At 30.1% G+C, this 22109-nt stretch overlaps 1 protein-coding gene across 2 annotated transcripts in view; it reads right to left on the bottom strand.

Moving 5' to 3' along the window:
- LOC129960181 (cadherin EGF LAG seven-pass G-type receptor 1-like) overlaps positions 1–22109 on the bottom strand; it is a 152116-nt gene that overhangs the window by 4160 nt on the left and 125847 nt on the right. For both annotated transcript variants that reach the window (XM_056073389.1, XM_056073390.1), the window contains 7 exons: positions 21760–21970; positions 17454–17576; positions 13758–13852; positions 11499–11623; positions 7381–7646; positions 6728–6797; positions 3530–4063 (listed from right to left, as the gene is read on the bottom strand). In XM_056073389.1, coding sequence (XP_055929364.1) covers positions 3530–4063; positions 6728–6797; positions 7381–7646; positions 11499–11623; positions 13758–13852; positions 17454–17576; positions 21760–21970 — 1424 coding nt within the window. The remainder of the gene's footprint in view (positions 1–3529; positions 4064–6727; positions 6798–7380; positions 7647–11498; positions 11624–13757; positions 13853–17453; positions 17577–21759; positions 21971–22109) is intronic.

The raw sequence follows: 22109 nt of genomic DNA, 5'->3' as shown, positions 1-22109 counted from the left end.
GTTTCATTGAAGAGGGAAGAATTGACGAACATAAGTCACTCCTTGACTTTTTAATTCCTGCTTTTTATGCTCTATGGTGTCGTTAAACAGTTATCCATATGTTATAACACCTTTTGAAAAGTTAAGAGTGGTGTGAGGAGTGACAGTTCTAGGAATGTACAGAGTGACTTTATTTTCAAAATTTAATGAGATTACTTTTTGTACTAAGAATGGAGAAACGGTGTCAAAAGTTTCCTTTTGTGCAGAAATGCATTAATGATAAAAAATGTGTCGAAACATCGATCAATAGTTCTATTCGGAACAAAATTATGCCCACTAAAGGGAGATTTCTTTTTAGGCCCTATATGGTATTGAGTTCAGGCTCGATCGCACCGAATACCAAGGAGCGCAACAAGGGAAGGCCATTCCCGGCCTCGACCTCCACTTTAATGCTAGCCGGAGCCTATACGCTGGGAGTCACCCCAGGGGTCAGTGACCACCCTTAACGCCAAGCCCAAGAAGTGATCCCTTCGCTTGATCCCTAGCAGACTAAACAATCAGGTGGCTAGCTACCAGCCAATTGATATAGCGGGGACAACATTGCACCACCCATCTAATGGGTTGCAACGCATGGCCAACACGTTTTTTTTTTTTTTTTTTTTTTTTGGCTGTCTATGAGAAGCAAGAAGCAAGCAGAGTGGCGACAGCTTATCTCGGAGAGTTCCCTCGTTTGCCGTCGAGGGAAGGAAGAAATAAAGCTCAAAGCAGCAGATTGAGGGTAGGTGAATCTGAAAGGCAGATCAGATCACTAGGGCAGCTCGGGGTTGTGAAGCCTTTCACACCTGAAGAAAGTTCGCCTCTGAGGGGGTCGACAGATTGAAAGACACGTGATAATTCTCTTTGTCTATTAAATGATTCCATTGTATTTACTTTCATCATGGGAGTAAAACTTTTTATATCATTGATCTTGCCATATGTTTGCCTTACTGAACTCGTATCGGGATTTCTCAGCTTTAGATGACCTATTTAATAATGGCTATTTTTTCATTATTTTAAAATATTCAAAACCAGATTTCAGCTGTTCTAAACTGTCTTATAAAGCCAACTGGCATCTTTTTAGAACTCAAACAAGATATAGTAAAATAGCCAGATATAAATAAAGCTGGAGATTCTATGACAAAATATATGATTAAGAGTACAAAAATAGCCTTCTGAAGTCCTCTGAAAACTTACTAAGATTGCATAAACTTTGGTGGAATAAAAATTGCTCGACTGCAGAAAAATTTTAAAGAAAGGTTTGGAACAGGTTCAGAAAATACCCTATCACTACAAATCGTATTGCTTGTAAAGTTCTAAATCCATTTTTTGAAGCCACTCAGGGGCACTTCTTCATCACGTGTCTGAGCTTCAGGACCCCGAGGTACCCTAGTGAACTGGTCTGTCTTCCAGATCCAGCCCTAAGCCTGCTGCTTTCTGCCTTCTTTCTCCCTTTCCTCGAAGGCAAGAGAGGCAGTTTCCCATCATAAACTGTTGCCGCTTTATTTGTTTCTGTCTCTCCTTTTGTTGAAAAGGGAAATTCTGGAAGCATTGGTGAAGTCAGATCTGGTGACCTTCCAGCTGAAGTTGTAGCCTCCAAGCAGATAGTAAAACTCAAACCATTGTCAACAATTCCAGCATTAACTGCAGAGACGAACACATTTCATTCTCACTAAATTGCTTTGCCTGGATAAAAGAAAAAGAAATTATCTCATCTAAACTCAAAAACTAAATCTCTTATCTGGAAGTGAGGAAAATTGTAAAATCCTTAACACCTACACCTATGGAAGTGGTTATGCTTCTATTGTTCAAAAAATATTTGCTATGACATCCACGCAATGGGACTTAGCTGATATTTCGATTGATTGTAATGTGAAGACTTCTGAAACTATTACAATAGCAACTAGTCCAATTAAACCGCCAGATTATTTTCCTCCATCCACTGCACCAGTCAAGAAATACTTCTCTTTCATCAGACTTAACTGAATTTCCAATTGTGACACTTCCGAGAATGTTCAAAAAGGTATCTCCAGTGAAAGAAATATGCCATTAATCCTGGAAACATTTCAAAACTTTATTCTATCTCACTTCCCAACACAGTTGCATCGCAAATTTCCTCAACTGTGAAGTCTACATTGACTACCAAGCAAGGACAATTTTCTTTTATCATTGTAAGAGCGAATCGACTATACAAATTCATAAAGCTCTGTTGAAGCGACTAACTCTTCCAAACAAGCCTATCCTTTGTTGCTTGGCACAATAAATTTATATTTTAACTGTTGAACTGTAATTTTAACATTTTGCTCTGTTGATTCCTGAACATATTGGTATCACTGGAAATGATAAAACCAATATTGCAGCATAAATAATCAGCTCAAACGAATAATAGACTGTCCGTTTCAAGACACAAATTGAATTCTAAAGCAATACTTACTCCTTTTCTGGCAACGTGCATGGGACTCTCAGCTTAATAAAAAAATACATTTCATCAAGGCATCTATTTCTGGATTTGAAATTAACTCTCTCAATCTTCAATAGAGTGTCAAGTTAACAAGACTTCACTTAAGCCGTACTTATTTTAATCATAGGCACCTTCTTTAATCGGATCCCAACCAACTTGCTCAAGATTTAGTACTACTCTCTCAATCCAGTGTCTTATATGCGAAAATCCTAAATACCGCTTTCTAAGAATAAAATATTTCGAAATAACTTATTCTTATTTGAATGATATAATTGTTAAAATTTACCTTGATCATGTGTTCTCTTTTATTCGTGACATTTATTTTATACATGGTATCTTTTTGACTTTGCATTTCCTATTGCTTTTAAAGAATTAATTTTTGTATTTTAAATAAGCAGCTCAATATTAGTTTGGCGCTGCTTAACCAATAGTGACGTTTGTGCTAAAAAAAAAAAAATCAAATCATCAATCTTGCTTCCTCTTAGCCTCAATCCTTGTATCCTGTGATCTCCATTCAAATCACCCTGGCTGCTTATGCAAGGAAGGATTAACTCATTTCTACTTTCATCATAACGAAGAAACATTTGTTATTAAAAATAGGAGATAATGCTCCCATTATTTTTATTATCCATAAATTTAACTCTAAATTTGATACTTTGAGATTTTTCAAATGGCAGATACGATAATATGTATTAAATAATGATATTTTAAAATTGTTTAATATTTTTTCGTTGTTTTAACAAAGTATGAAATTCATTTGATTGAATAAAGAGATTTTCCCGTTTAATTATTGGTCTTTTGTAGAATGCATAATGATTAAGAGAAAAAAACGAATAGTTTGAAGAAAGACAGCAAAATGTTTTATCATCTTGTATAAAACATTTCTATGCTTGAACTACAAACTTCACCCATTGAAAAGAATATAATCTAATGCAACACCACACAAATATTGATTTTCTTATACATATAATTAAGTTAATGTGTATGAATATTATACAAGACATCCAGACTCTTTAAGACCTATTTAAATCTGTTCTACATGCTGATTTTTACCTGTTGAAGAGGCTTGAATCCAAAGCAATATTTGGAGAATCTTCGCTAAAATCATTTCTTGCTGAGGATTGGCTTGTTGATGACGCAGCATTCTTACAGACTTGAGAGTTCGAAAAGCTCACCGTGCCAGGTGGTACAACACCTCGATGCTTTTTAAACTTACCAGTTTTGAAAAGATAAAACCAAGCATTTCGGGCTTCGGGATAAAGAAGGCAACGAACCAGGAAAATCAAAAAGCCTTGTAATGAATTTGAAATGCAGAAAGCGTATTGGAAAATTAGCTTCATTTCCCCAAATGCCATTGTACCAAAGACCCATGTGACTCCAAGCAGAATCATGACGGTGAATGCTCCACGAACTTGAGCAGCAGTAACTAGAGAACTTGGATTGTTGGATGTTTTTGTGGTCAATCTAGGAGTGAAAATTACTCTGGATACCAGTACGAAGACTGTGAAGTTCACTGCAAGGATAAGGCAAGATGGTGCTAAAAATGCGCAATAATATATCCATGAATTAAGTGGTGACAGCATACAACTGAAAAAAAAATCGTTGTATTAAATGAAAACTTGCAAACATATTTACAATGTTATTAATGAAAAACAAAACATTGTTATCAGATAAAAATTTACTGGAAGCTTGAAGATGGACCATTTTTTTTTATCTTTAAGTTTAAAAAATTGATGAAAAATTGAGGACGGATCACGAGATAACTTGAGCTTTCGTGAATTTTTCATGTTGAATTATTAACTCGAGATCCTTCCACAATGAGTTAAGGTATTCCTCTAAGAAGGAAAATTAATAGTTTAAAGAAAGAAAATTTAATATTAATTTGAAATCCCTTGCGAAGCCAGCATTCTGTCAAACAAGGTTTGGCATTTATAAAAAGCCCCAAAACTAGATTTTTAAAATTTCTGTTTTTCCGCTCAATTTAAAGAGAAAAAAAAACTGATTTCTAAACGAATGTTTGCAAGATTATGTTTCAAAAACTGATTTTCTGAGCTTATGTCTTGAATTTTAGATTTAAAAGTGTTTATTGTGCTGTAAAAGTCCAATTTCAAAAGAAACACAAAAAGCTAGAAGAGCTTCTATAAATTAATATTACCTGGAAGAAAAAAAAATTACGAGTAAAAAAAGAATGCCCGTAGTTCTTTTAATTTTCTCGTATACGAAGAAAGATATCTCTTAGAGTCCGAAAAACTATTTTGTGAATTATGTCTCCCTCATGTTGGCATATGGTAAATTAAGGATTAATGAAACATGGCATATGGTTAATCGTCAAATTTGGTGATCTGTAGAAATTTGAACCAAATGGACCAACGGGGTTCAATGCTTGTCTGTACATCTGTATATACGTTAATTCAAAAACACAGCATTACAAAATTCATTAATTTAGCTTGTCTTTATGCGAAGTGAAAAATATATAAATGATGCCCTTCACACTACATCATCAAATTATGCTGTTATACAGGGTGTCTCAAAAACCTTGACCGCGGCTTTTATTCTTTAAATATAGATCGTAGACATATGCTATAAATTACAAAGTTGCGTAAAAAAAGATGCAAAATGTTATGAAATCGATTAAAATTTTCAAGGGATTAAACTTTAAAAAATACAAAATTTAAATTTTTATACGGACTCTGTATAGGAAAATTCCCAGTGAGTAAAATATGCCCCATCCTCTAATAAGATTATGTACAGAATTTCATCATGAATTCTCAAAGAAATGTTAAAACAAAGTTAGAGAAAGATCAATCACAAATGAAAATGCAAATGTTTTTAGTTTCCGTGCAGATGACGTGACGCAGGAATGCATCACAAGAAAATTAAATATGCTTCATATCTTTAGTTTTAAATACAAATTTTAAAATCTATGCCTCCTGAAAAATACTTTAAAATTTTATATCATGAATTACAGAATATAACTTAAAAATAGCACAGTCAGTGAACTTGTAAAAATTCTTATGTAATCTTTCCTTTAAGTTGTTATTTCTACACATTTTTAATACTTTTGAACCAATATATAGAAAAAATGTTATTTATTCAATCATTACTTTCTTTGTTAATTTGTGTACGGCCCCTAAAACACGAACATCCGACGTGGTTTTTGTCTCCTTGCGAACTCATACCAGGCATCGAAAAGTGGTTTAAGTCAGCATTTATGTGGTTTCATATCTTTGAGACTTTTTGTAATAAAATACTGAAATTTCGTGCATGACCTTATTAGAGGATGCGGCACAATTTATTCACTGGGAATTTTTTTGTACGAGGTCCGCATATGTCTATGATCAGTATTTCAGGAATAAAAGCCGCAGTCAAGGTTTTTGATAAACCCTGTATAATGCACTCTTCAGGAATTTAAGAAAAAAAAATCCATATGTTGCACAGGAAAGGTTTCCCCTTTTTATGCTCTTCATATTCTAATAAATAGTTGCTTCAATGAGAATTTTTCAGCCCTTCAAAATATCATTTCTTGTTTTTGAACTTATTGTATGAAGCTACAGAGCACTGAAATGATTTCAGGCGACATAATAATCCTAAGACGTAACTGCGTCTTGAACTGTCATCTTAAACCTTAAACTATGACCAACTATTTGAAGCCTTTTTTAATACGTTATTTTTCGATTTTGGCTCTTATAAAGCAAAGAAAAATACAATTTTCAAGAGTTTTCATTTAATATTCTTGTGATGTTAAAAGCATGGAACTCTGAAAAATTCGAAGTTCATAAGCCTGCACCATATTAATCATGTAATAAGCTGATAATTACGTGTTTATTAAATTAAGTATTAAAAACAATATTTCAAAAAAAATGAAAAAGAATTTGAAAATATAACTAAATACATAATAAATTTTAAGAAAATCAATATAATTTTTAATAAGATTTGAATTAATAATGGAAACCTAAAATGATTAAATAATGCTCTATTGCCATTCGACTCCAAAAAAATTATTAAAAACCTTAAAACTAGAATTATGGTATGACGGAAAATGTGCAAAAAACAGATATTCAACAAATGTATTATAATTATGAGCTATCGATGTAAATTTCAATTGGCATTTAACATGCGAACATGATCATTAAAATGTTCAACTATTTCTTCCCATCAATTTTAAGACTTTGCTCTTCAAATAGTATTTAATTCACTTTAGTTTCTAACACTTTAAATAAAAAAAATAGCATACAGAAAATAACTACTCACTGTTGCAGTCCTTCAAAATAGGCACTTAATCTGAATGATGCAGTAAGAACCACAATTATCAGAGGAGTACCTGAAAAGTAGGAATTGAAATTTGATATTAACATTTGACGATTATTGTCTTGATTTTATTGAATGATTGATTGATTTTATTTGTCCCTTTCTATTGTTGAGGAAACCTATTTTTATAGCCAGTATCACTTCACATACTTTATCATTTTTATACTCATCAGGTATTTCTAATCTTATTTATTGTGCTTTTATTCGATTTTGAATTCTGACTTGTAGTATTTTGGAAATGTTTACCTTTAAAGCTAGGTTTTATTTATTTTACAGATTTTGTTATTTTAGCTAAAAATATTTTGACAATGAAAAGTGAAAAAGGAAAGAAAAAGCGAAAAATCTAAACTATTTTGTCTAGATTTCCCAAAAAGAATTTGGTCAAAATTCACGAATTTCCTTCAACTCAAAGAGAAAAAAATCAAATTGTTATAATAAAAATGCTGTAACAATTTGTGTAAATTAATGTTTGAAAAAGAAAAATTTAATTTTTGAATAAAAGTAATCAAACTTGGTATATTCCAGCTTGTTCGTTAAAGTGTTTTTAAGATAACGATCATTAAGTTGCAGTGTTAGGAATAAAAATGGTTGCTTACCCCAGGCAAAGACACATCTCTTCAACATGAAGCGTGTTTCGGATGATGCAAAAACGTGAACTAGCAGTTGGTACATGTTGATAGCCTCCACACACATCCAAGATAGTGATGTTAGAACGAAATAATGCAGCAAAACAGCCACCGCTGCGCATGTTTTCCCACCAATCTCAGGGTTCAGCGCTTCGAGCAAGAATGTAACATTCATAAGAAGAAGAGAAAGGCATAAGTTGGCTAAAATTTTCCCTGGGTGATCACGATTAAGACACCTAAAATGGATAAAATTAAAATTTGAATTGTAGCTTTTATTAAAAATATATAGTTCATGTAACTTCCGACTTGTTTTAAGGAGAAAAGAGTGTATTTTTTTATGCGAGTTTGGTTTCGAAATAACAATAGGGTAATTTTGAGATGCAATTTGAACATTGTCTCTCTCACAATGGTGTGATATCACTGTGGATTTATTTTTTAAATCCCTCTAATTATATTTTTTATATCAAGGGGAAGAACTTCTATTCAAATAAATTGTGCAAAATAATGATTCAGCTGCACTTTATATTAGTAAAGATGGAATTTTGTAGCTGATTTTTCACCTACTTCCTGGTGTATGTACTACGAACACTTTTCATGGTGAAAAAAAAAGCCATTGGTTATTTTCAGGATTTTATTATCAGTGAATCAAAAATTCAATGAAATTTTGATTCCTAAAATAACACCACGGACAGTGAATCGTCAAAAAAAGATGTTTTGAAAGGTTCAAAATGTTTATAATGATGGATTATAAATGGAATATGAATAAAGATAAATTCATGATGTCTTAAAAATATTTTGATTAAATTTTCTGTAGTGTATATTATATAACTTAATATGTTATTAGCTCAATATGTTTTTATTTGTCTATAAACTTATTTTTACTAGCCACATTTTTGCATGTCCTTCATTCGTAAGAACAAATGACATGTATAAAAACGACTTTTCAGTTCTTATTTTCATTTTACACATCCCAAAATAGGTTTATGGCTGTAACTACAATTGATCTATTCCTTTGAAATATGTTTTTTATTCTGTAAATGATTACAATATATTTAACAATAACATGTTCTCAAATAATAAAAGTAATTGAACTCAAATTCAAGATCTGATTGCTTTTTAAATTTCAAAAATATTCATTTTTGAAATTTAAATATACACGTATATGTAAGTACATTTTAAATAGTTTATTTTTAAATCTAAAGTTTAAGTAATTTTTTTTTACAAGCGCATTTTTCACACCTTACTTTGACATTTATAAACGAATGACTTTAATATTTACAAAATATTGAAGTTTATAAAGTTTCCATCTTGAAAAACAATCGCATTCCCGTATCTTTTCCACATTTTATATTGTTCCTGCACACGTCTTTGGAGGATATTTTATTTCCGATTGTATGATTACAATCCTCATTTAAAAATTCTTTTAGGTAGGTTATTGCAGGGCCAAGTTATCAAAAAGGCAGAGAAGACAGCTGCTTAAAGGCATTTACAACTTCGAGAGGTGTCCAAGAATTTTTATTTTGTGTTTTATAGTGTATAGACATTTCTTTTTATATAGATATTCTACTTGAGCATATTCCATATAAAATTCAACATTAGTTAAAATTTCAGAATATTTTTAAAAGACTTATTTCATGTCTTCTTATTTCAGTACTTGCAAATCAGTGAGGTCTTGTTTGTTTTTAGCTGGCTGACAGAATCAATAATTTAATTCTAGCATTAAAAAAAGAAAGAAAAAAGAACGCACCCTGCGTTCACAAAAGAAGGGGGAGGATTGCAACATTTTAGTTTTAGTTTAATTATATTGAGGTACCGTTTTAAACAACACTAGGGCTATTTTGGAACGGATCTCGTAATTTTAAACCGCGGTCAGATGACGAGGATGAGCTGGCACCCCCTCTTTAAACTTCCACACCACACCAGTTGGAGGACGTTTGGCTCGGACAGATTTAACGTTCACCAGATGGTTCTACTGTAAAATCGGGTCTCAAACCTGAAACCCTCCGGTTCCGAACCCGATACCTTAAATCCAGTTCACCATGGTCTGGATTGCAATAGTAATTCGGGAAATAGTTTCACTATTCCCGTCGAAGGGATTGTTCATTTCTGACTCTCCTTTCAAGAATTAAAGGGAGAGATATTGAACTCTTGGCCTTATGTCGATGGGTTGACAATGTTCTGTAGATTTCTGTGTATTCCCGTTTTCTGTCTGTCTTCATTTATTAAACTGTTAGTTTATACATTTGTCATTACTCGAAATTAAAATACTTTCACGTATAGTAGTTTTAATGTAAAAAAATAATTCTTTATCAAATATTATAATAAACAATGATTTTAACGTCTCATGTTTTTAATTAGAATCGGAATGTCCGCTCAACCAGACAATTAAAAAAAAAATATCGATAGATTTCCTCATTTCGAAATCATCCGCATTTGCTTAATGTTAACTAAAATTTGGGGGAAAAATGGTGAAATTCGGCGAAAAATTGCATTGAATAGGAAATGCATCATTGAAAATAAAAAAGTTTGAAATTTAAGGTGATGTAAAAATATTTCTTATAGAATAATTTGCTCCGAAGTAACAACAGAAAAACTATAAAATTTCGGTTTATTTCTAATTAACTGAATATTTAATTAATTTTATACTTTGAAAAGTTAACAATATTCCTTTTTTTTAAATATTAAATACACAAGGTTCGATTTATTTCAGCCCTATTTTTCAGGAGATCTATAAAATACATTGGCCATTATCTATATTGAGATTAGAATTTTTAATTCGCTTAAAACATTGGCAAGTTTTTGAGCATCTTTTGAAGAGCAGAGAACAAACAAATACATTTTTTTTAATTAAAAAAATGTATTACTGAATGATTTGAAGGTAAATCATCAGCTGAACATTTTCTCTATATATTTAAAGAATTGTTTAATTAACGTGATTTATAATAAAAAAAATTAAGAAGTGAATAACAATAGAAAATACTAACAGGTATTAAAAGCAAATGATTGGCGCTTAATAGTTGCACATTTTAACCTTTTGTTCTGCTAAGCCCTTTTTAAAGGTTCCAGCATTTCTCAGACACCTTATATTTTTGAGATTTTCACCTACTAACCGTTGTTTGGGACCCTATGTTGTATGGTGATTTTTTCATCCTCTTGTCGCCTATTGTAACCTCTCTGAATTTGTCGGTCGAATTCGGCAACACTTTGTATATGAATATACATGCGAGTTAAATAATGTTAATAATTGTTTTCTGTCATTTCAATTATTTTGTTACGAGATTTTAATAATAATGTGAAAATTTATTTACAATATCAGAGAGGTATATTTTATTTATGATATTTATGCTCTAAATTCCATCAGAAAATTCTTACTGTCTCGATATCAAAATTATTTGTAAGCATATTACAATTATATTAAGCAATTAATAGTCCAAATAATTACTTAATATAATTATTACTTATTATAATTAGTTTATATATTAATTACATATGCTAATTATTTTTAAAATGTAAAACTGATTATTATGTGATATCTGAGAGCTAAATTTAAGAAATATTACTTTCCCCCCTCCATTCGGAAAATTGCGGTCTGCCTTTCTAATACGAAATTGAGTAATAATATCCAAAGATCTATTTTATTATCTGTTTCATTTTAACGATATTTTTCTGAATGCAGATGCATACATTAAATTGCGAAAGCCGGAGCGCTTTGGAAATTTTGCTGTATATCTTCGGAATTACTGAAGGGCTAAAAGTGCTTCCTTTACAGCTCTCCGATTGCGTTTAAAATGTTTACGTGTTTCTCTTTAATGATGTTGAATATAGATGTTTAAAAATTCAATAAAATTATTAAATAAATTTTATAAAATGCATATTTTTTTCTGTTTTTTCTTTTATTGTAATTCTTGTTTCCTATAAATACTCACTTAAAATTAAGACGGTTTTTAAGCGGCTAAAATTTCAACATCGATATGGAAAAAGCCCGCATAAAACAGAGTTACATATACTTTTCTAGGCAGACAGAAATGTTTTAATGTTCTTCTGGTTAACGGATAATATTATAATTTAAAAAAAGAAATGGTACTTACCCAAACAGTACATAGGTTATTATTGTTAGGCTCAATCCTATTATAGATAAAACACATCCTATATAAGATATAATAGACATAATTGATTCATGAGACTTGTTCTTAGGAGATCTTGGAGTCACGTCCTACAGTAGAAAAATTTAGATTACATTTCCATAAAATCGCAGAGTACATAACAGATAAAGACATTGGACTTCCGCATCACTTAACTGTTATTAATAACGCTGAAGAATAATTTGATGTATTGATTAATTGTAATATGGGCAGATATAAGTGTATTTCTTTTATGAAAATTAAGAAATGAGTGTTTATATTAAAAATGGAAAGTATATGAAAGAAGATTAGAGCCATCTCTAAATATTTTTAAGATCTTAATACTAGCAAGAAGGTATTCTTATACAAAGTTTTTTGTGGAAGAATGGAAAGCTAAATCGAATCATTAGAGTCAGTTTTCCTTCTCTTTTTCTATTATCCTGCCATAGTTCACTATTTTAGTATCGAATTTAGCAGGATCTAGTCCGATTTTTTTGGTTTGTATTTGTGCTAAGGTGGTTTCCGAGATACGCTGAGGAAAGAATCGGGCTCTATGACGACTTATAGAATGACGATTTTCAAAATGAATCCATTTTTCCCCTTACATTGGACATAAAATACACCAATAATATTTTGAGTTTCATGTGGTTAGTTGATCGGACTGATACGAACAGCAACAAGTAATTTGATTGGAAAATTACTTTTTTTAATTACAATGGTTAAAAATCTCAAATAACTATGTCAAATCAAGTACAGAACTAACATGAAAGTGGGAAAGAAGATTAATGAAGATCATGAACCATTTTTAAAAATAAAATATTCTTTAGTAGCATTGCGATATTAATCGATATTGTTCCATATTCACTGCACTGTAAAATATTATGCAGTATACTCACTATAGTCCCTTGCCACCCTCTTAACTCCGGAGCGGTTGCTGCTATATTCATAAAAGTGGTGTTTAGTTATTGTAAAGTAGCTAAAAAAACTGTGGAGTTAATATTCCTATTTTAAAAACAGAACAAGAGGGAGGAAAAATTGATTTACAAAGATGTATAGCATCATCGATTTAGAACGAAAAGACACCTTGTGGATATTAATGCGAAGAATAGAACGGTTGAACGGTTGTTTTTCTGTAATTACCGATAATGTGAAGTAACAAAATGGTCTGAGAAGGGAAAAAAAATTAATTATAACAATATAGTTTTATTGGAGATGTTTAAACTTCTCACCGTCATCTGCAATGCACATTTGGGTTCTCGATTGAATTTCACATTGCATACATTGGAGCATAGAGGGTGACACTTTTGGCCCAAGAGTCCATAAGCGTCGTTTAAAGTCCTGCAATGTTTGTGGAGGGGTCGAATACACATGCTGTTTCAGTATCCCCACGGGAAAAAGTCCAGTGGCGTCAAATTAGTCGAACATGGAGGCCAGTCTTCGAGACCACCGTACCCAATAATTTGGTGCCCGAATTTCTTCACGCTTCATTACATATATCTTGTAAGCAGGCTTGGAATCATGTTGAAACCATAGATTATTAGGATTAAACAACTGCAAATCCTCCACAAATTAGGGTATATGCCTTCGTAAAATATTGGGCCAATCACCTTGTTATTTTAAATTGCACACCAAATGTTAATAGCAAATTGCATTTGATGTCGTAAGTCTTTAAAGCATCTAGGATTTTCCAGTGCCCAGTAATGGGTGCTTTGCTTATTATACATGCCATTACCTATATTTGCCGTGCCCGAAAGAAAATTTCTCCGTTCATTTTCGCGACGTCACAATGTAGGAAATCACGAAAAAATTCGCTTTTTAACCGTTCTAGTTTTTGCAATAATGTCCACAAGATGTCTTTTCCTACTAAATCGATGATGCTCTACATCTTTGTAAATCACTTTTTTCCCGTATATCTTTGTTTTTGAGATAGGAATGCTAACTCTTAAGTTTTCCACCAGTTGGCACCATAGGTGGCTTCATTCGGTAGAGCATGCCTATTTTACTATACCAAGGCACCACTTTTATGAATATAGCAGTAGCCGTTCGGAAGTTAAGAGTATGCCAAGGGACTTTAGTGGACATACTGTATATACTTCAAAATACCTCACTATTGAGAACAATAACCTTTAATGCTTGAATAAAGTTAAATTGGCATGCATTTACATGCTAAATGGAGAGAGGTGATTATCAGTAGGGTTAATTTATATTTTCAAAATGATTACTTACAAGAAGAACAGAAAAGGCTGTCATATGTGTGGATTGGCATATAACATAGTTCTTGGTGTGGTTCGTAGTGAGACCTTCAGCTGACCATCTCCAATCTAAAATCAAATAATGAAATAAGACTGTAACACCTATATCTATAATTAGCTGAAACAAATCTTAGAAATATGGGGAATATAAAAAATACGGCTAAACAAATATATCAATTTAGAATAAATGTCAAAGAATATGAAACCCCTTTTGAAATCATAATTTCTATTTTTCGATTTGCACTGGTTTCCATCATTCTTAAAAAAACTTATTCGTATTCATTTCAGGTAAAAAATGTATTTTATTTTGAAGTCCCAATTATTAAATAAATAAACCTCATAATTCGTAATTACTTATGTATCCAACGTTTTCTTAATTAATGTTTATATTGATCAAAAACAAATAGTAGGGGTAGAGGTAGTGTGGAAGCAATTGTCCTTTACCTCCTCACTGTCGGGTAGAAATTAAGAGCTTCGTCGGCAAAAATCTTCACAGTTAAGGGAGAGCTGGGTGTGTGGAGAGCTTGGTTTTAAAGAACTTGATAATATAAGTAATTTCAAAAAATTATTAAATAATAAATAGTTAAAATTGGCGAATTATGTCTGAAATTGACGGCAGAATAGTCAAGTCATCCGTAAGACAGACAATTGATTCAACTTTCGTCTATTCAGTAGAAGTAGTTTTACCGATTGTTTTGGGGACAATGATTCAAAAACAACTTGAAATAAAATTTGTATGGAGTGTTGCTTTCATTGATTGGTTCGATCATTTGGTTATACAAGTTTGTGTCAATAGATTATTCCAACAAATGTATGGGCGTCTTTCGAACTTGTTTTGGTATATTTAGATTTTACTGAACACTTAAGAAGCAATATTTTATTTATTCATTCAATTGGTTTTTTTCTTCTTCTCACCAATATAGTTGCAATTTCCAATTTATTATATATATATATATATATATATATATATATATTGATAATTCCTTGCTCAAAATTTGATTGATGATTTAAAGTCAATAAAGGAAACTCTCTTTGCAATGTGAGTATGCGAATAAAAGTTGCTTTGTTGTAGACAAATGATACGAAATTAACATAAATCGATTCAGTAATCAAAATGTGTGAATGGAAATTGAATTTATCTAACTAAAAAATGTCTGATTTTTATGTAATTCATTAATCTGCAATTATCCAAATTAAAAGAATTTTTCTATGAACAAGCAATCACCATATGATTCACCATAATAGACTCTTGTGTTATTAAACCCCCAAATGCCTACCAAGAATACACTGATTTCTTGAAAAGATTCCCACCTAAGCCATTCAAACTCCACATTCAATATTATAAATGTAAAATCAGAAAGCGAAATACTTTATTTTCCTTCTTTTGCAAATCATTTCACAACAAAAGCTATATAATTTAAAACACTTATTTATTTTTAATGGCCCATGTATTTAATAAAACGATAATTTATTAAAAATTATTGTATAGAATATTGATATATACCATATTTGATTAAAGTCAGTCCTTAAAACTGAGAAAAACTATCATTTTAGAGTATATTCATGTTTGTAATTGCTTCGAGGAAAAAGTTCGTAAAAATATGCAAATGTATTTTAAAAATGCAGACATGTAGATCTCAACCTTAAGAACTTATTACTTATTTTTAAATAAAGTAGGCTCGTTTAGGAGCTCAAATATGCTCATATAAATAAAGGAAATGTAAATTCTAAGCCACTTCATTATTTTTACATGAATTACTTTAATTCGTCAATCAGTGCCTTAATTAACATTATTAATTAGTCCAGTCAAAAAGCTCCATTTTAAAAATCCCTTTAACAATTTTCGTCCAGAACAAAAAGAGATGCAAAGTATTAAACACTAATAATTTTTCTTTAAAAAATTGTAGGGATTATTTTTCTGAGTTTAAAAATATGAGTGAGCCGTGTATGAGATAAAAAATCAATTCTGATCACTGTTTAAAGTCTTTCCGATGCTTAGGTACAACAAATGACAAAAAGAAAAGAGCACCGTGCAGTACCTAAATTAGATTCAAATACCCTAAGGTCTCTTTTGATCGATCTTTTTTCACACTCGGAAAAGAGACATCACGAAGTGAGTGTTCTTCAGTAAATGCATTGTTTCCAACCTGGGGCAAAAGAATTGTCTAGACATCCACAAACTCCATCGTCATCTTATCTATTTTCATTCTGTCTATGTACATAAGGAAATTTAAAAAAGAATGGATTTCACTGTTTTATTTTTATAAGGATTGGATGTAAAGTTAAAAACAATTCATCTTGTTCAAACAATTCATCTTTCGAGCTTTTGATAGTCATATGATTAAAATGCAAATAGCTTTCTGGAAATTTTGAGGGTAACAGGTTACTTTGTTGAAAGCGTGGAGGTTTCTCCCAGCGTCTATAAATTAATCATAAGTATCTATTAAATGATAGTCTGTCACATCTGCCCCCTGGAGTTTAACAATAAAATTGAATTCAAGATACTGAACTAATCAAACACGACAGGCAAGGAATCTTCCCTGAAGTTTATTTTTCAGAGAGCAATTCTTTCATATTAGAATTATCAGTCTTTTTAGAATGATAAAATATTCTACATTTACTCTTACAGGTGAATTTAAGGTATGCTAAATATATTCGCATGAATTTTGCAGCATATGATTACTTATCCGTATTATTCATTATAATTCTTACTTTTGAAAAAATAATTTAAAGAAAGGAAAGTTGCAACTTTTTATTTCAAAAGATAGCTGACATATCAAAATTTATCACAAGAAATATTCTCCCAAAAATACTTTTTAATTGAAAAATTTTGGTACTAATAATCTAGATTTAATTAAGATGTTATATTACATAAATATTTAATTACAATTCTTATTTTTGTAAAAAAAAATAAGTACACTTTGATGAACGATCCCGATTTGCTATAGAATTTTTTTTAGCATTTTATTTGATTGATTTCTTTTCATATAGCTCTTCTTAATTAATATGTTTTATTCAATTAGAGATAAATATCCTACAATAGTCAAGTTTAATAAGTTAATAATTATTTCTACTTGTTTTCTATTTTTATTTTGAGTTTTAAACAGTAAGTAATTTAAAAAATTGGTTCCAATAACATTGTGGTACATTTAGTTTGAGATTATATACTTAATTTTTAATTTTCTATTGCTTTTTCTTATTCCGTCGGACAATTCTTACTGACCTATATATACAAATAGTTAACAATTAGTCCCTATATCATACAAATATTATTACATATAATTATTTATATTGAACAAGCTGTTAAATTCTTCATTACTTTTTACTAAATATAAAATTATTTTGGCTTTGAATAAGAGAAATTTTTATAACTCATATCCTACGTAGATGTCTTGCCTCCCCATTGGATGCCACCTTCTCTGTCTAAAAGAAAACTAGTGTTTCAATTTTTTTTTAATATATACATAAAAAAGGAGAATAATTTGTAAATTTTGCGCATTTCTTTATATATAAGATTGAAATAAAAACGCAAGATCAATGGTACTCTCTTAAGATATCCTTGTTCATGTGGAATATTTATGTAAATGGAAAAACTTCCTCTCAGAATTCAATGATCGTCCTACTATGATTCCTGCATTGGCTTTTAACATTATATCACTTGATTGTTTACCTTTTTCATTCCAGTAGACACATAAAACGTCTCTTTTCGTCTTCAGTGGGAGGATATATATAAGAGGTTTGTTCAGATTCTTCAACGTCACATTTCCAACACTAATCTGCAGGACTGGTGCCTCTGTAATAAATAACTTTGTATAAACAAAGATGTCGAATTTTTTTATAATAATAATAATTTATCTCATATTCACAACATTATTATTTCAGACTGCTTTTTATTTGATTATTAATATTGCTATTATATGCGTCTTTTCATTTCTGATTCTTATCAAGTGACATTTCTTTCGGACATTTGGTCGTTCGAAAGATAACAAAATTCAATATTCAAATTCTTGTTTTTTGCTATACTTCCGAAATACTCTCTACAAACTTTAATTGGTAGGGAATAGATTTTTCAACGACATGCATCTCAATACAACAACAAAAATATTTGTTAAGAAAATGATAAAACTAGACAACTAATATTTTTTTTTTCCAAAAACACTAAATATATTATTGAATTTGAAATAGTTTTTTTACAGATCTTACTATAAAATTAAAAATTTGTACGTATTTCTATCTTTATTTAAAATAAAATACTTTCTTATTTAATTTTGACAGGTTTATTGATATTCTATTTTGTAAATTCTAGTCAAAAGGAAAATTTAGGTTAATTGAAGCAAAAGAAGGGTAATTCTAAAGACTAAATTCAGTATAAATTAAAAACAAGCTATTTTTCATTTTTTTTTTCTCGTTTCATTCTTTTTTTTCCTCCATTTTTTCCAAATCAACTTCTTAGCTATCTACTTTTCAAAGGTTGGCAACTGCCTGAGGGAGTTCGATGCAAATGTGAAAATACTTTGTATATGAACATTGAATTTCACTTCTTTTTTTATCTTTTCAAACCTTTTTCATTTAATTAAATTATGATTCCATACAAGTGGAACCATCTGATAGTGAATTTGAAGAAAAACAGTTTCTACAAGATTCATAATAATGAATTACAAATTAAGGATTCAAAACAATACATGAAAAAAAAAATTTGTACTTTAATAATAGAAGTATATTTTATTTTTTTAAAAAACGATATACACTAACAAAAATGTTATTTTAAACTCTTTTTATTCCCTTTTCCATTCCAGTTTTATGCTTTGATTTTCGATCCAGTTTTTAGACTTTGACTCTCATTTTCAAGCTGCGAAAGATTGCATCGTGCAAACGGGAAAAGGGTGGGGGTGGATGAATCGTCCATTGAACTTCGACTGTATGCTTACATTTTACAATGAAGATTCAATCACAGGGGCATTTAGTGGGCCAATGAGAAGCTAAAAAAGGGAGGAAAAAAAAAAGAAAAAAAAAACGGGTTTTGGTTCACCCAATTTTCCCGAAAGTAGTAGATACTGATTTCAAACTTCGAAGAGTGGTTTTATTTGTTTATGATAAAACTTGCAGGTATTTTTGGAAAACTGGTATATACATTCGGGAAGAAATAAATATTAAAAAAAAATGTTTTGCTACTTTTCTGCTTATAAGATGCAGTTACCAACCAAATTATACAAACCTATAGAAAGAATGATAAAATATTATTAAAGCATTACACTAAAATCTAAACGCAAAATTCGTAAACATTAGGGAAAACAGGAGTATTTTCAATAAAAAGAAAATTTAAATTGCCCATGCACGAAATATAACATATTTTCATTCCAATTTCATAGCCAGAACAGATACTGACATCTTCCTAATGGAATCTAATCATCACAGAACTAATTGAACTATTGTATTTCAAAACATCGATTGTGTTGTGCAGAATATTTGATTCCTGTAATTTGCGCAGATAACAAACAGAATCCTTTCTTCTTTATCCTTCAAAAATGGAAAAAATCATATGACTAAATGTTTAATCTTTATCATTAAAAATAATAAAAAAATGTTTGCCCCTTAAAGTGATTTTTTAAAAAATATTTTGAATTAAAAACTAAGCGAAATTTCTTCTTATAATTGTATTAAATATTATAGCACAAAAATGAGTTTCACAAAATCTTAAAATTCAACTTTCCGTACAGTTTTTTTTTATCTAGTTATAATTTTTTTTTTTTTTAAATTAACTTATTTTACAACAATGTTTATTATCTGTTGTAAAATATTCAAATCGTTTTCACCGTTACTATAAATATTTTATCTTGATCTATACTTTCATTGTTGACAATGTAAGTATAGAAATACGATTTATTTTTCCATCGTGAGTAATTATAGTTTAACCCTTTGTAAGGCGATAGCAAGTATGCTTCCCACCAAATTCATCTATCTTTGGGTGAAGTTACGTAGAGTGGCTTAAGTTCTGACAAATTTTTTAATAAGACAGAAACTTAGATGTTACAGTTCCTTGTCTCGCACAAAATGGCGTGTCTTGATTTGTTACTTAATCAAATTAAATTTATCTGATAAGTTAAATGAATCACTTTCCATAAGCCAGTGTCATTCCTAAAAGTATTTTACTATACAATGACTAGAAAAAAATAGCCTTTTAAAGGGTTAAGAATATTTAATAAACGTTTTGAAATTTTGTGAAATTTAAAATCAAAAGTAACTTTACAAGTAAACAATGATGAAAATTTTTTGAAATGCAACCATTTAATAAGTAAATTTTTGTTTTAATTGAAGCTTCAGTTTGGAGTTAAATTTTATGTGAGATGGAAAAAAAAAAAAAAAACCTTGGTAGATACCTTGAAAAATGAAGAGTGCGTCTAAAATAGTCTGTACAACAACATGCCTATGAAAACGCCATGTTTAAAAATATTTTGTTGAAAAAGCCATGAATTGCATGGTAATATAAAAATATACTTGAAAATTCGTAAATATGAAGGGATATTTAATACATTTTCAATCTTCTATATAAATCAGTATAACCAGTCAGAGATTCAAGTTTGGATAATATCAATCTATGGAAAATCCCTCGTCATTTGTCTTTCCATAGAGAGTAAGTGAAGTTCAGCTCACTGGAAAGCTGATATTTTTTAACTTTCCTACTGGATTGTTTATAAGCTAATCCATATACTTATCTCTGAAATCAAAATTCTTGAGTGAGTTCAGCAATTAATATTAATAAAAAAAGACTTACAAAAAATTTTAAAGCAATTGAAAATACTTATTTCCTGAAATATTTTATATAACTGTGACACAAAGAGCACAATGCTGTTGATTCATATGTTCAAGTTCCTATCAAATGATATTTTAAATCAGTTTAAGATTTTTTTTTCTTATATTTCATCTCTTTTACCAAAAACCATGTTAAATACAAACAATCAAATTACCGAATCGTTTTTAAACGTTTGTTTCATTTTTAAGAAAAAGATATTTTGCCAAAGTCCAATGATACTGTATTTTCACACAAAGTGTTGCTTTTGTATCTCATTCAATAATTTTTTATTCATTCATATAATTAATACTTGATAAATTTGTACTTTTTACGGAATTTTGCTTCTCTACTTTTTTCATAAAGACCTCGCAAATGTTTTCTTTGACTGTAATTGGTTCTCTTTTGTCCCAAACAAAACCTCATTTGTTCAAACTTTATCTGTTCCAAATATATCGATTTTTTCCCCAAGTTTACATTTATTTTTTAAAGGATGTATCTTAATCTAAAGCAATGTTGAAAGACATATTTTGTTTTATACTCCATTTTAGCGATTTTTTATACCTGCCAGAGAAATCTTTTGTAAAGTTGAAATGGTCCTCAAAGAAAGTGAAAACTGTTGATTATTACTACATATTTTAAAAGCTATTTGACGTAATTGGATAAAATTTGGAAAAGTGATGTTTTAGGTTCGGCTTCTTTGACTGGCATCATAAATTTTGCAATATCTGATTAAAAAAAACTTTACATAGGAATTTAAAAATTAATAAAAAATAGAAAATAGTTTACTTTTTTAAAAAGGAATATTTTTTGTTTTCTTTCAGTGAGTATTTTAACATAAAATAAGAATTATAGTAAAAGATTTATTATATTTTTAAGTCTATTGAAGAAAGCGGCATTATGTTGCTATTCGAAAAGATTGAGTTTATGTAAATTTAAACATGAAAATTTACCCCTTGTATTGTACCCCTTGTACAAAAATATTTCATATACTTATAGAGAAAGTATTTTAACCGAAACAGACATTTACAGTTTTATTGTTCTATAATTAGTATAAGAACAGCAAGCAGGGTTAGGGTACTTTTAGCGGACTGCATAAAATGCGTCTCTGTCGGGATATTTTGCAAAAGAATTTAAATTTCTTTTTCAAATGCAGTTTCTAAACTTGGTAGAAAATCACGTTACATACTATATTCTGGTTCTTCTTTGTTTTTCTTTAACTTGTAAAAGGTCGAAGTACTGTCTTGCTGCTGTTGATTCAAATCGTTATCAGGTAGATTGAGTTTCTTCGATTGAAAAAGCTTATCGTTGTAATACACCACAAATTTTACTCTAACATTTCCTTCTAATTGGCGATGGGCTTCTTGAAGAGCTTCTTTTGGCACAAAAACTTTCACCATCTAAAACATGAAAATATTTATTAATAATATAGCTGTCAGTCATTAATATCATTGCTATTAATAACATTAATAAGAATAGCTGTCAGTTTTGGCCAAGAAGAAGAAATAGAATAGTATCATTTTGATCATTTGCATAAAG

The sequence above is a fragment of the Argiope bruennichi genome, chromosome X2 (assembly GCF_947563725.1).
Source record: "Argiope bruennichi chromosome X2, qqArgBrue1.1, whole genome shotgun sequence".
NCBI classification, from domain to species: Eukaryota; Metazoa; Arthropoda; class Arachnida; order Araneae; family Araneidae; genus Argiope; species Argiope bruennichi.
The sequence above is the reverse complement of the archived record's forward strand: the minus strand, read 5'-3'. Positions and strand labels throughout refer to the sequence as shown.